Source organism: Erigeron canadensis, chromosome 3, assembly GCF_010389155.1.
Source record: "Erigeron canadensis isolate Cc75 chromosome 3, C_canadensis_v1, whole genome shotgun sequence".
Taxonomy (NCBI): domain Eukaryota; kingdom Viridiplantae; phylum Streptophyta; class Magnoliopsida; order Asterales; family Asteraceae; genus Erigeron; species Erigeron canadensis.
In genome coordinates this window covers 42,091,130-42,104,436 of record NC_057763.1, presented here as the reverse complement: position 1 = coordinate 42,104,436, position 13,307 = coordinate 42,091,130, and the positions used below count along the sequence as shown (strand labels likewise).

Genomic DNA, 13,307 nt, shown 5'->3' with positions numbered 1-13,307 from the left:
AAAAAAGTGTAGTTATTATAAGCAGTGTAATGTTCAACTTTGATCCTTGAAGTTTTGGTTTTGTTACAAAAAAGGAACATATATGTGAATATTCTTAGGATTGGACATTTTGCCGATGAAACTTGTGGGGCTACAGAAAAGTATTTTCGGGGATATATATAGATAAAAAAAATGTAATCAACAAGTTGAATGGTTTAATCATGATGTTTTTACTTTTATAATATAATCTAATTAAGCCTTTTCTAAGAAAGTGACTACGTATGATAGGAAATGCGATGAAATAAAAGCGATGGTTGTTCAAAAGATGAAAGTTATAGCCCAATTGCTTGGACTAGGTGGTGTCTAATATTGTGGTTAAATTCAATGATTCGATTGGTAGAATCTGGTGTACTTTTTTTTGTGTGTTTTGATCAAGTATAGGTGATCAAAACTAAAATTGATGTTTGTTTTACATATTTCCAATAACAAGTTCATTTGTTTTTATAAAACCTGAAAACTTATACATTATTATTATTTATATACCTATATATAGAACTAATAGAAGGTAAAATGTTTCTCTATATATTTGACAACATTAGTTTTGGCTCGTATACAGAGTAAATAATAACCTGTCAAGTCTCTCATCGAACATTTAGTCTGAGAAGGCCCGGTTCAAATATGAGGTGGAGCGGTAGACGAATGTTTACCCTAATTAAGTTATAGTGTCATTTGACGGACTATTGAAGGGTTTTCTCTGTAATTCCGGTGGTAACATCGTCCTAAAATAAACGTAAGGACCATTGATGATAACTGATAAATAGCTCTATCATCGAATCAAATATTAGAATAAAGTATTATTTTGCCTAAATATCATAGAGTTTATTAACAAACAATTATGTAAGGGCTACATAAGTAATTTACTTTTTAAAAAGAATTTTTCTAGTGTCAAAAGCTTATCCAAAAGTTTTAAAAACGGATTACAAAAGTATAATTTTAATAACTTTCTGTCACCTGAAGGTCTTTTTCTACCTTTGGTGAAACTTGAAAGCAGTCTCTCTATTTTTGATAAGGATAAGACTGTCTACATATTAACATCCCCATATAACGTCAAAGATGGTATTTAAGACCTAAAACCCATAAAAACCAACGTTGGAGTTACTTTTTATTTTTTGTCAATTTTAAAACGCCGGCTCAAGCCAAGCACTCCGGAAGTCCGGATGGGGCCATACTCCATAAATAAAATGTCAAAATAACAACAAATACTGTAGAAGAGAAGCAATAATCAAGTCAATTACTTCGTCTCTTTTTACTTTTTTTTATAAAAGAATATATATCAAGTTGTTTGTATATTGTATACTTATAACTATTTATAAATTTTGGATATGGAATTACTATATCATTAATGGCGAGCCTTATGGACAGTGTCATGTGTCACGTGGCGCTGTTCTATTGGTCTCGTCTGTATCCTGTGTTTTTCTCAGATTTTGCCATATCAGATTCCGTTAAGGTTATTTTTTTTTTGGTTTTTCTTGGTTTCCTACATAGTTTTTTTTGCTTTTGTGTTTTCTTTCTATTGGTCTACCTAGACCCCGCGTTTTTTTGAATTTTGCTATATCGGATCCCGTTAAGGTTATTTTTCTTTCGGTTTTTGTTGGTTTATTAAATAGTTTTTTTGTTTTCTTTCTATTGGTTCATCGTATACCCCCCATTACTATTTAGATTTTGTCATTTTGGATCCCGTTTGGGGTTTTTTCTTGGTGTTCATCATAGTTTTTTGGCTTCTGTGTTTTGAATTAATATATTGGAAATTTTTACACAAAATTTAAATTTTTCCTTTGTTACTTCTATTTTCGTTAAGGTTATTTATCTTTTGGTTTTTCTTGGTTTTTTGATACCTTTTTTTTGCGTATATGATCTCTTTTATTGGTTCATCATATACCCCGCATCACTATTTAGATTCTGACATTACGGATTCCATTTTGAGTTTTTTCTTTCATTTTTTTTTGGCATGTTTATCAATAGTCACCATGCTTATTAAAACTTGACACGTCGCATCGGCTATAAAGTGACACATCGCACGTTTCTTATAGTTTGGATTTTGCCACATTGCATCCTGTTCGGATTTTGTCACGTCTTTTTCTTTTTTAGTTTTGTTTTTCCTTTTCGGATTTTTTATTACGGGTTACTTCTTTTGTTTTTTTTCACACTTTTTAATTGTCATTCAACCTTATTGTGATACACCCCGTACCACTACTTGCATTTTGCTATATCGCATCCACCTGATATCTGTATTAATATATTAATATTTTTGTCATATCACATCCCGTTCAGGTTTCTACTACGGGTTACGTTTTGTTTTCTTGCATACTTTTAAACAAACATATTAATAACAAAATTATTTCTATTAAGCTGTCGAAGATTCACAGCATATATATTAAAATAATGAACCGCTTCAACAAAGGAATTGAGACCTCGCAACGCGGGGTCCAAAATTTTCTAGTTAACATACAACTTTAAAGTTGTTCTGATCTCTTGACCACAAAAACTTTTTATTGAATTTTCAATACTATGTTAACAAACAAGTACATATAATTTGATAAAAGGAACTTCAATCTACTCGTAACAAAATATATTTCAACCAACTAAATTGTACTTTGAATTCCATAACTTTGATTAAAATAACTAAAAAGCCGATCCAACAAAGTGAAAGTTTTTGATTCCCAAGATAAATAAATAGGAGTACAAAGTTACATGCGATGAATCTTCATTATTGGTCTCCACCTAAATTATTGTAAATTATCCCGCAGTGCGGAGAAAAATAGTAAATTACATTAGGTGTACCAGTTTGACTTAATAAATCCTGATCTCGAGATCGAAAACTAATAACGAATTTCAAATGGAATCACGATTAGTATCTACTTTTGGTGATTTTTAGGACTAATATCCAAAAAATAACAAAGACACGCGTAAATACTATTGATATCAGTTCATATATAACGGTATCATGTTTTAGTGATTTTTTAGACATGTATCGTCTGTTCTAAAACTGATACATTCTGACATGATTGTCACACCCATCCTTAGTAATTCCTAAAATATGGAAGATTTTTGTTTTGGTATATTGTATTTTGTGCATATAAATTCATCCGATTTTTCAAATCAAATTAATCTAATACTTGTTAAAAACGCTAAATCCAATCCTATATATCCCTACATTATATAAATCTCACTTTAAAATTTGTTAGTTATTGCCTATGTGACATGCTTAAAAATGCAAGAAAGCCAAAAAATCATTACAATATTGCTCCTTGGAAGGTCTACGGATTAGTTACTTTTATAAGAAATTCAAAATTTCGAAAACGGATTAGTTATGCTTTCAAGAAGTTCAAATTTTCAAAAATTTGAATATGTAACCGTTCGTGTATTGCTTGTGGCGGTTACTTCCTTGCATGTCTATGTCTATATAAGGCCACTTCTATTCAGTTTTAAGGCATTTCAAAACGTAAACACATAACAGATCAATTTTAGCATGGCTTCACTAAACCATGTTTCAATTAAAAATTTGCATCCAAATAATACGCCATGTACGATAACGGTTAGAATTTACGGCTATGAAAGCAACCTCTATATGGAGATGTTAATAACATAGGTAGTATTGAGATGATCCTGGTGGACGAACATGTAAATATTCATTGTTTGTGAATTTTTCTTTTTTGATTAGATTACTTTTTAACATAACTTTTTTTCGAACTTATAACTAGCTTTTTAACATTCTAATGTATAAACATTTTCATTTTGACAGTTTGATAAAGTGGTCGTTGTTGCAACAATCAGTTTTATTCCAACCGACCAGTTATGGTATTCAATTGAATGTGTGAACTGTTCTTAAGAAGTTTAGTTGACCGAATCTACATGGATGCAGTCGACATTATTGATGCTTTAAGGGACATCAAAATGTGGATTTGTTGTTCATGTAACAAGGAAGGAGTTCTCATCAATCATAGGTATATATTTATATTTCATATTAAAACTCTATAATCATTAAGTTGTGTAGTAAAATTGTATCTCTGTTTTTTTTTTGGTAGGTTTAATGTGCAAGTTAGGATTGTAGATGCCACTGGTGCTATTGGAGTTAAAATAAATGATCAACAAATTTCAAATCTTATACAAAGAACAGCCTATCAAATTTGTGATAAAAATTATGAGGTATATCTGGTTTATTTTAGTGCTAAATAAGACTTTTCTATGCATTTTAAGTCATTAATTTTTTTAAAAATGGTCATTAGTTGTAATAGGAGAACATTTACTTCGCTACATGCATGCTTGAACTGGTGTTAAAGAAATTATTTAAGGTTATAGCGCATCCACGTGGGTCTATATATCAAAGTGGGGGAAATTCATAATACCTATCACATCCAGGTAACCAACATAATCCTTCTTATATGCGCCTACTATGGGCAATCAATTTTATAATTTCTCTCCGGCGTGTAATGTACGCGTTTTAAGCCCTCGTGTATCATTAATAAATCCCAAGGTATATCTAGCATTCTTCTTCTTTAAATTAATCGACTCATAAGAATATTTTTATTATGTCCAACTCAGTTATATTTATTCATTGATACAATTTTAAAATAAAGTTTAAGAAAAATTATTTAAGGTTGTTCGTACATCGCACGAGGTCTAAACACTAGTGTGTGTGTATATATATATATATATATGCTGTTTATAAGAATAATTATATACATTGGACATGTTTGATAAAAACGACTGGAGTTGAGATTAAGATTTGGAGTTGGAGTTTGGACTAATTAAAACTTATTTTTCAAAGCTTGACCAAGCTATAGAAGCCCGTCGGAGACCCTTGTCTAACTTATCCATTAATGGCACTCAAAATTTTATTTTTAAGTTAATTTCAATAAATACTTTAATTAAATTTTTCTTACAAATAATATGAATTAGTTAAAAACTTTTTTTTTTTTTATTGTAATTAATATCCAAGATTATTTTCATAAACAACCTATAGGGTGGTTATTAGCATTCTTTTTAATTATCTTGATACAAAAAATGAAAAGAAATGCTTATTAGCATAATCCAAGAAAACGTATGCAAATTCTATTTGCTGAATCACATGAAAAATGTTTTTAGCTAATACGAGTAAGTAATAACTAGACAATATGCCCCAAATGCCTCGTCCAAAGGTGTCATTGATTACTTGAAATAGAACCAAAAAAAAAAAAGGTTAGTTTACATCTAATGAACCAAGGCTTCTACATATAGTATAAAAAAGTTTACATCTAATGAAAGGCTAGTTTTAATGTTGTCATTTGTTGTTCCTAAGTGGAATTGTTGTTAGCCAATTTGTTGTTGGTTCAGCTTTGGTGGATCAAGCTTTAACATAAAAAATAAATAAAAAAACAAGTTATATCTTGTACTTAAATAAGCATATGACTTAAATTTAGCTAGTGTCTTTGTTCATTATGTTGCTATTCCTCTTCTTTCATTTTCTTTGTTTTTAATGTTTGGTATTTTCTTGTTGTAACATGCAATGTTTCTTCCAAGTGTTTTATCCTCTAACATTCTTTTATCAAAATATTTTACCTAAATTTGAAATGCATGATTGAGTCACTCGCAAATTGTAATGTATATACAAATAAAAAGAAGTTAACATCTGCAGCATAAAACGCAAATGCAAAATATAAAAGATAGCTTCCTAATCCCTATTAACTCCACATTTATAATGTTGAAAATACATTGAATATACTTAATAAATGCTGATATTAGATGTACCAATTTGACTTAATGAGTTAATGGTTGGTAATCTTGTTCTTGTTTCTCTATAAAGAGGTCTTAAATTCAAATTTTCTTAGCTAAACATTTTGTGGGGTTAAAAACGGTCATGAAAATATCTCGGTGATACATGTGTTAAAAAGATTCGTTCTCTTCTAATAATCCAAACAGAACAAACTTCCTCCATGTATGCTCCTATCAGCTCTAGTAGATGTTGATATTTAATCACTTTTCGTCGAGTGATTAAATGGTGCATCGCAATTCTACCACCATTTTCAACATTATGTCATATACTTATCCACAAATCAAAGTCTCGCTCTTTCCCTCTAATAGAGACGTATTTTCTACTAAACATTATATGTGCTTCACTTAAGATTCCATCAAAATTAAAATATAGTGGAATATTTCTTGTATGGCCATGAATGAACGTATCGCAATACTTACAACTCATTATCTTGAGTAACTTATTTATTATTTGCTATCTTTTGTAATTTATGTAGAAAAACTGATTCAGCTATTAGTCCAATAGTTATAGTTTTTTTAAAAAAATTTCTTTCGTAGAGATGCAGGTTCAAGTCTGGTGAAATGCTCCGTGTTGAATTTCGTCTAAGTAGATGGATTTAGTTTGGAGTAAAGCAAATGTTTGGTGTTAAAAAAATACAAAAAAACTCATACATTTCAACAACAAAATGAATATATGCACACTGAACCTATTGATTCAAAAACAAAAAAATACAATATATCATAAGTAATAGGATAGAATTAATGCTGTTAAAAAAAATGGAATTAGTAATGTGATATAATGAGTAATTGTTACTTTGACAATGATGTTTTTTATTTAAATTTATTTCATTTTAGAAATAATCTGTTTTTAGAAAAAGGTTAGAGTATGGCCTGATCATTTACAAAGTATTGGTGTATCATTTATAGAAATTATAGAACTCATTTTTCCTATTCGAAAGGTCCGGTTTGATCATTTCTAACTTTTTATAAAACTATAACTCTCATTAATAATTTTAACACTGTCATCACCATATTATGTCATTTATGTAAAGTGTAGGACTGTAATTTACATAATAACATAACATACACCATCATCACACACACAAACAAACGCACACAAAGAGTATATGATCGATGGAGGTTCACAACAGATCAATGACAGGGCGTGTGACACGGATTTTGTTTTCTCCAACGAGTTTCCGTCTCATTTTCTTCTTGATGCTCCTGATTGTATACTGTAACCAGGGTGTCGTTGGAACAAAGAAACGTGTTCATATTCCGGATGATCTGCATGACGTGGAGGACAATGAGGAGGATGATGAGTGGAAAGAATGGGGACGGAATAAGAGAATGACGGTGGAAGAGTTTGATCCACCACCGGAGAATTTTTCAGATATGGATTTTACTCGGATGCAGGATGAGGTTACGAAACGTCAAGTTGGGACGTCGTATGGATTTGTAAAGCTCCGGTTAGATGATCATCGGACCCCGGTAATTTGCTTGACTGTTCTGTTTCTGATTTTGTTTAACATTGTCAAAAACTCAAACTATCCTTTGTATCTAGCTTTTATCAAAATGGATCAGAAAATAATGCACGAGTAGATCCTAAAATGCATCAAAAACTGAAAGCATATTGCCAAATCAAATGGGATCAAACACCATCAAATCAAATGTATAATGACAAAAGCTAATACAAATTGAATGTTTTGTAGGATATGGTATCAGATATTGCAGTGAAATGGACACAACTTGCAAGAACCGGAGCAATTGAAGTCACTTTCATGGGTTTTGATATCACTACTGTAATGTTTTCATTACAAAATGCTCAAAACATTTTAGAGGTTGGTTTCATTCCTACTGAACATTTGAATTATATACTTTGGTATTCATTGGACGATTCTGGTATCACAGTATACTTGTAAAGGATTTTCACGATACCACCTGAACAAGATCTTAAACAAAATTTTAACTTAAACCACATACATTTGTTGATCTGATACATAGTCTTGTTCTGTGTTCAGTTTAAAGAGTTTGTACTGGATCAGTCGGAAGCGTATGAAATTAAGATGGGAGAAAGATATTTCCGAAGACCAGGAGACCCTCCATATGATGATCTTCTGAAAGAACTGCACAAAGAAAAGAATAAGCATGCTACTCGTGCTGCTCTCCCAAACGAAACTACCACTAAAACCGAATTATAATTATATTCGTCTTTGGTAAATTTTGCAGTTTGTTTGGTTATATAGCTTCTGCAACTATTGCGTTTTCTCTCTTTTTTGGTTTCTGAGTTTCTATACATATAATTAGAAATATTTGATTTCACTGTTTTTTCTTAATGAAGAACTGACTTATCTTTACTGGGAGTCCAATACAACTATGATGAAACATCTTTGTCCCACAATGGTTTCACAAAATGTATCAATATTCAGAAATTATTTTAGCATTTCAAATAATCGTACTGCACTTGTAGAAAGTTTTGGGTAATCTAATCTTACAGAGTAGTTATCTATATAATTCGAAAGAGAGAAATGAAAGGGTTGACCCAGATAGTTTGAACCATTCATTGGTTATCTATGTTGACCCGTTATCCAACCTGCCCGCTTTGAAGTATTTGAACCTCTTATTAAAAAGCGCCTAAAAGTAAAACCTTTCAAATGGGTTTTTTGTCCGTGCTGAAATGTGGATATATCTTGTAGTGAACAGAAGGGGTGGACACTATCACACAATAAAGCTTGAAGTGTAATGAAGTAAATGAGGTTTTTTATTACGAATTGAACTTTGAAGGTAATTTATTGGTTCCATATACATCAAAATGGATCCAGAAATAGAAGTGAAAGTAAGAATTTCCTGGATTGCAAAGATACCTTCATTTCAACTTTTTGCTGAAATCAGAGAGTTGGAGCAGATGAATCCTGGAATAAGTTTCAGCTTCCTCCCTCTCTTTCTGAGTGTTGTACCCCCAGTCACCTGTGCCAAACGAACCGAGTTCCAGGGTGGACAAATTTAAAAGATAAGTGTTAGGCTCAATAATTATGCGCATCATCAAGATTTTGTCAGATATCTGAGTAAACCGTTGTATATTTATAGAAGCAATATGCCTCTTCTTACAAGAAGGAAACAGACGGAATAAGATTAGAAAACAGTCATTCTACAGATTATCAATGTAAATCATTTTCTTACAATGCCACACTAGAAATGAAATATCACTGGTAGGGTAAGAAATGATGCAGGAAAGTGCTGAAGCGTTATTACCTAAGTACAAGTTCCATCCGTTTAGCTCAGGCTCTTTAATGACGTTTTTCAATGTTGCTAGTCGATCTTCCACGAAGCTGGTAATAATAAAATTTAAAATTTATAATCTGGGCCAAGTAACCAAGTCATATGATTAAATGATACAAGAAACTCGAGATGAAAAGGGATTGAACCAAAAAAAGACAAAATTCTTGACTACCAGTCCAATACTAGTCTTATACCAGGCTTGGTCTAGACCAAACAGAAATAGGTGATGTTATCATTTACAGAGATGTGAGTGCAAAATACAACGTTTATACATAAAGTACTTATCTGTTATTCAAAGCTCAAAATAAATGAATATACAAAAGTTAAAGATACGTATAAAAAGTGTTATCTTGTGTTCCACGCAATGTAATCTTGGTATGTCCAAGTCATGATAGGAACGAATTGTACACTGTTATTAGTGGAATAAAAAAAAATGCGAATCTTATGCAAGTGATAACATTATCGGCCCATCAGTCATTAGACAGGCCATTTTGATGACTTACTGTAGGGTGAGGCCTTTGTTTTCTGGTTTCATTTGAAGCATCTTCAGCACTTCTACTTTTGGACTGATTTCAGAAGTTGAATAAAAGAACAAAAACAAACGTAATCTGGTTAAAAAAATCAAAGCATGAATGAATAAAAGGATTAAACAATTTACATGCATCCACAAGTAAGGGTACTAACCCAGTTCCAAGGCCATATATTCTTTCAGGAGGTATGGTAATTCCAGCAAGTTCACGCAGTAATGCATCAGCAAAACGGCCCTGGAAAGAGGAAATAATCCCTGAGCATGATCGAAGATTTAAGCGATAAAGCACTTGCATTTGCATTATGTCACATAAGAATGTTCGGGACTGAAAATCCACAATACTTTAAAATCAAAACTGAAAACAATGCAATATTGCAACAAATATGGGACATCTGCAAAAAGAAATTGTAGCAACTTTCATACGACTAAGGGAGTACTTGTTTTGTGGTAACTATATAGAGTTTGGAACTCGCAAATTTCAATGCATCCGGAACACCTGGATAAAACCTGCCAAGGAAGTCAAAATTTGTAAAGGAGACAATTTGACATGTTTACCCAAGAAAAGGGTTGATAAGGTCACTTACCAAGAACTCGGGTCAAATGGGTGGAACGAGTCGAAAATTATCTTATATCCATTTTTAATCATAAAACCTCCTATATTGATTTTATCCTAAAGAATCACATTGAAATGATACAACTTTTAGACTCACTTGTAACACTGATTCAATTTTTTGTTCTTTTTCTTATAACATATAAGGTGTCTTTGGCCAACCCAGCCTGTACAAAAAGAGTACCACATTGACCTCCAGTTGTAAGAACTATAAAACTGAACATTAATCACCTGTTTGCTCCAACCCAGGTAGCCAAGTCCTTCTCCATCCATTCATCCCTAACCTTTCCGAACAGATCCACAAGGTCCTCTCTATTTTCACTCCATTCTTCCATTATTATTGGTTTTAACCCTGACCAATTCTCCAATATTCCATCAATTGTGAGTCCTTCTGCCACCTTGCATATTATTAGAAAACAATCACTGATTAAATTATGTTACAAGGGTAATGTACACGCTATTTGAAGACACAAAAAAACTTTATCATCTATATACACACTGATGACTTGCGCAATGAAGGAATCTTAATCTCCACAAGCAATCTCACAAGTAACAAATTCTCATATCCGGTTTCCACAACAGGGCGTACCTGCCAAAATTTGATGTCAAATATGAGCCCATCTAGTAAGGCATATGAAAGTGCAAATTAAAAATTTAAATGGATGCCACGTGAAAAGGAGAATGATTGGAAGACATGTAAACATTATTAAGTACACTAATGTTAGCATTTAGCATGCATTAAGTAGGATTGTAGGAAACATTAGTAGCATAACTCGAATCATATCCACGAATGCTAAAATATTATATAATGAAACTTACATGGGTTAAGAGAAGTCACCTTATATATATCCATTACAAGTTCGTATGTTTTTTACACGCTGTAGTAATTTTCGATCCAAGTTGACAAGTTATGGCCAAAAGGCCAAACCAGAGGCAGATAAATAACTATCAACACAAACCTTATAACTTTTCTACAAAAAGAACTTGACATAACTAGAATATCGAGTAACTGAAACAAAGTTATGACATAAATCTTGATAAGGCTGTGGATACTTTGAAAAATTACTAGAATATCGAGTAATTACAAAGACCGCTTGGTCTTTGAAAAATCACGAAGGTTCTAATGAAACTTGTGTTGTTCAAGAAGATGAAGCACTTATCATCGATGATTAAGAGAGTAATGACAAAGAAAATGGCTTGTAAAGTTGATGGTGAATGTTATTAGAAAGATTTAATAAATGGTTTCTTTTTCCTCATGTCTTGATTTGTTTGATATACGTTAGACTCAAAACGTGAAAATGAAATTATGAAGTGCGACAATGAAGCCACAACCACATATGCGAAGTTCCAACTATGAGACACACGGCATGTTGACCACAAGTTAGCATTAGCTTCTTTAACGCAAATAGCCAAAAACATTCGCATTTCATGCACTTATCATTCATAGTGATGTCCCTCAATCCTTGAAAATGTTCATTGGCATTAGACATTGTGTTTCCACCCACATGAAGAATCGATCATTACCTTAACTTACTTTCTACTTAGATCTCGCAAAAATAGTGCAAGTGCATTCAAAAAGAGACCAATAGCAAAGGGTAAACATAAATCATCAATCCTAAATACAACATGTGGATTTTGACCAACGTTTTTGATTATTTAGATGAAGAGGACAAAAAATAAGCCGCTGAGAGTTCAAGGCAGTCAAGAGCACCAAGAAAACACTAACTAGAAATCATGTTATTGTCGTTGATCGTTTGTGACATGATTACTTTTCCGAGACACCAATTTACCCATGGGGTACTTCAAAAGACGGTTTTGAATGCGTAGGTAATGGTTTATCCGTATATGTCAAGGTTTAAAACTTTAATGTCCAACAACCGCTACCTACGTATTTCGCTTGTTTTCGTCGAGGTCCGAACTGCACTAGTATTCCTAGGCTTAATATTTTTCAACAAGTGTATTTTCTCCAGACGCAAATTGGCGTACGGTTGCTGAGCAATACTTTGGATAAAAACTTACACATTGGTCAATAAACATCATAATCCATACTAGGTTGAGTACTTGAGAAAACCAGCACTCCAATATGTTCAAAGTTTACATGCTAAACATTAAGAGATGTTCAACTTGAACCCTCATTTTTTAAAATTCATTACACATACTTGACTTTCACAAAGTTTCTCTTAAATTACCATCTAATGGAATTGCACAGGTATCATGTTTGTATACATTTATATATATGCATGACAAGAGTAGAGAAGAAACAAACTAAAATAAGCCTAATATTGAGGGAGAAAAGTGGGGGGGATTACTGTGTGCATCTGATCAACAATCCAGTCTTCCATGGATGAATCCACGGTTGTAAACAGCTCAGGCCACCTCACTTTAGCTGCCTGTTGTTAATCAACCAATCAATAAATTGAAATTACTCGAGAAGAAAAAGGGAGAGAGATAGACCGACCTTGAGAGCTGAAACGGAACTCTCTCCACAACTGTCACAAAGAACACCATCGAAGTCCAATGCATACAAATCCCCCATTTCTTTCTTTTAATTTCTTATTGGGTTGAGTTTGAGTTGTGTGTGTTTGTGTTTGTGTTTGTTGCAGTCCAAGTATTTCTATTTCAGCCTCCCATTTCTACATTTACATTTTCTCTCTCTCCACATTTATTTTCTGACTCTTTTTTTTTCTTTTTCAGATTTTTGTTTCTTAGATAAGTTAAAAGAGAAATGTCACACATGGTTGCCCATGTTAGCATTTCACCCCTGTGTTTTATTTTTCTTGTCTAACTATTTTTGGATTTTCAATTCCTGACATTAACTTTTGTTAATTTAAAACTGTTTTCTCTCTAGGTAAGTAAGAAAAGATATAAAAACTTATATATGGCACATTCAAGTATGATTCTTACTTACAGTATTATTTTAAGACATAATAATGTATACAAAATCAATTATTATATTTAAATAACATAAGGTCAAATTATGTATTCAAAATTTAAGTATACAATTACCGATTGTGGTAAAGGCCATTAACAACACTCATGGCATAATTCATTACACTCCATTTTGTATTTAAACTTGTCTCTCACGTTTTTTTTGAAAATGCTTTAAAATTCTTTTCCAAA

The 13,307-nt window shown here is 32.2% G+C and overlaps 2 protein-coding genes across 2 annotated transcripts; one reads left to right on the top strand and one right to left on the bottom strand.

Moving 5' to 3' along the window:
• Positions 1 to 6,903: 6,903 nt before the first annotated feature.
• On the top strand, positions 6,904 to 7,970 carry LOC122592159. The gene is made up of 3 exons (XM_043764364.1): positions 6,904 to 7,260; positions 7,482 to 7,679; positions 7,791 to 7,970. The coding sequence occupies exons 1-3, from the start codon at positions 6,904 to 6,906 to the stop codon at positions 7,968 to 7,970; spliced, it is 735 nt and encodes a 244-aa protein (XP_043620299.1).
• LOC122591355 lies at positions 7,592 to 12,861 on the bottom strand. The gene is made up of 10 exons (XM_043763620.1): positions 12,646 to 12,861; positions 12,497 to 12,577; positions 10,687 to 10,776; positions 10,419 to 10,585; positions 10,015 to 10,084; positions 9,733 to 9,812; positions 9,552 to 9,614; positions 9,022 to 9,098; positions 8,634 to 8,736; positions 7,592 to 7,895 (listed from the first exon to the last, which is right to left on the bottom strand). Exons 1-9 carry the CDS (start codon positions 12,721 to 12,723, stop codon positions 8,636 to 8,638), a joined length of 807 nt encoding a protein of 268 aa, XP_043619555.1. The 5' UTR covers positions 12,724 to 12,861; the 3' UTR covers positions 7,592 to 7,895; positions 8,634 to 8,635.
• Between the last annotated feature and the right edge of the window lie 446 nt (positions 12,862 to 13,307).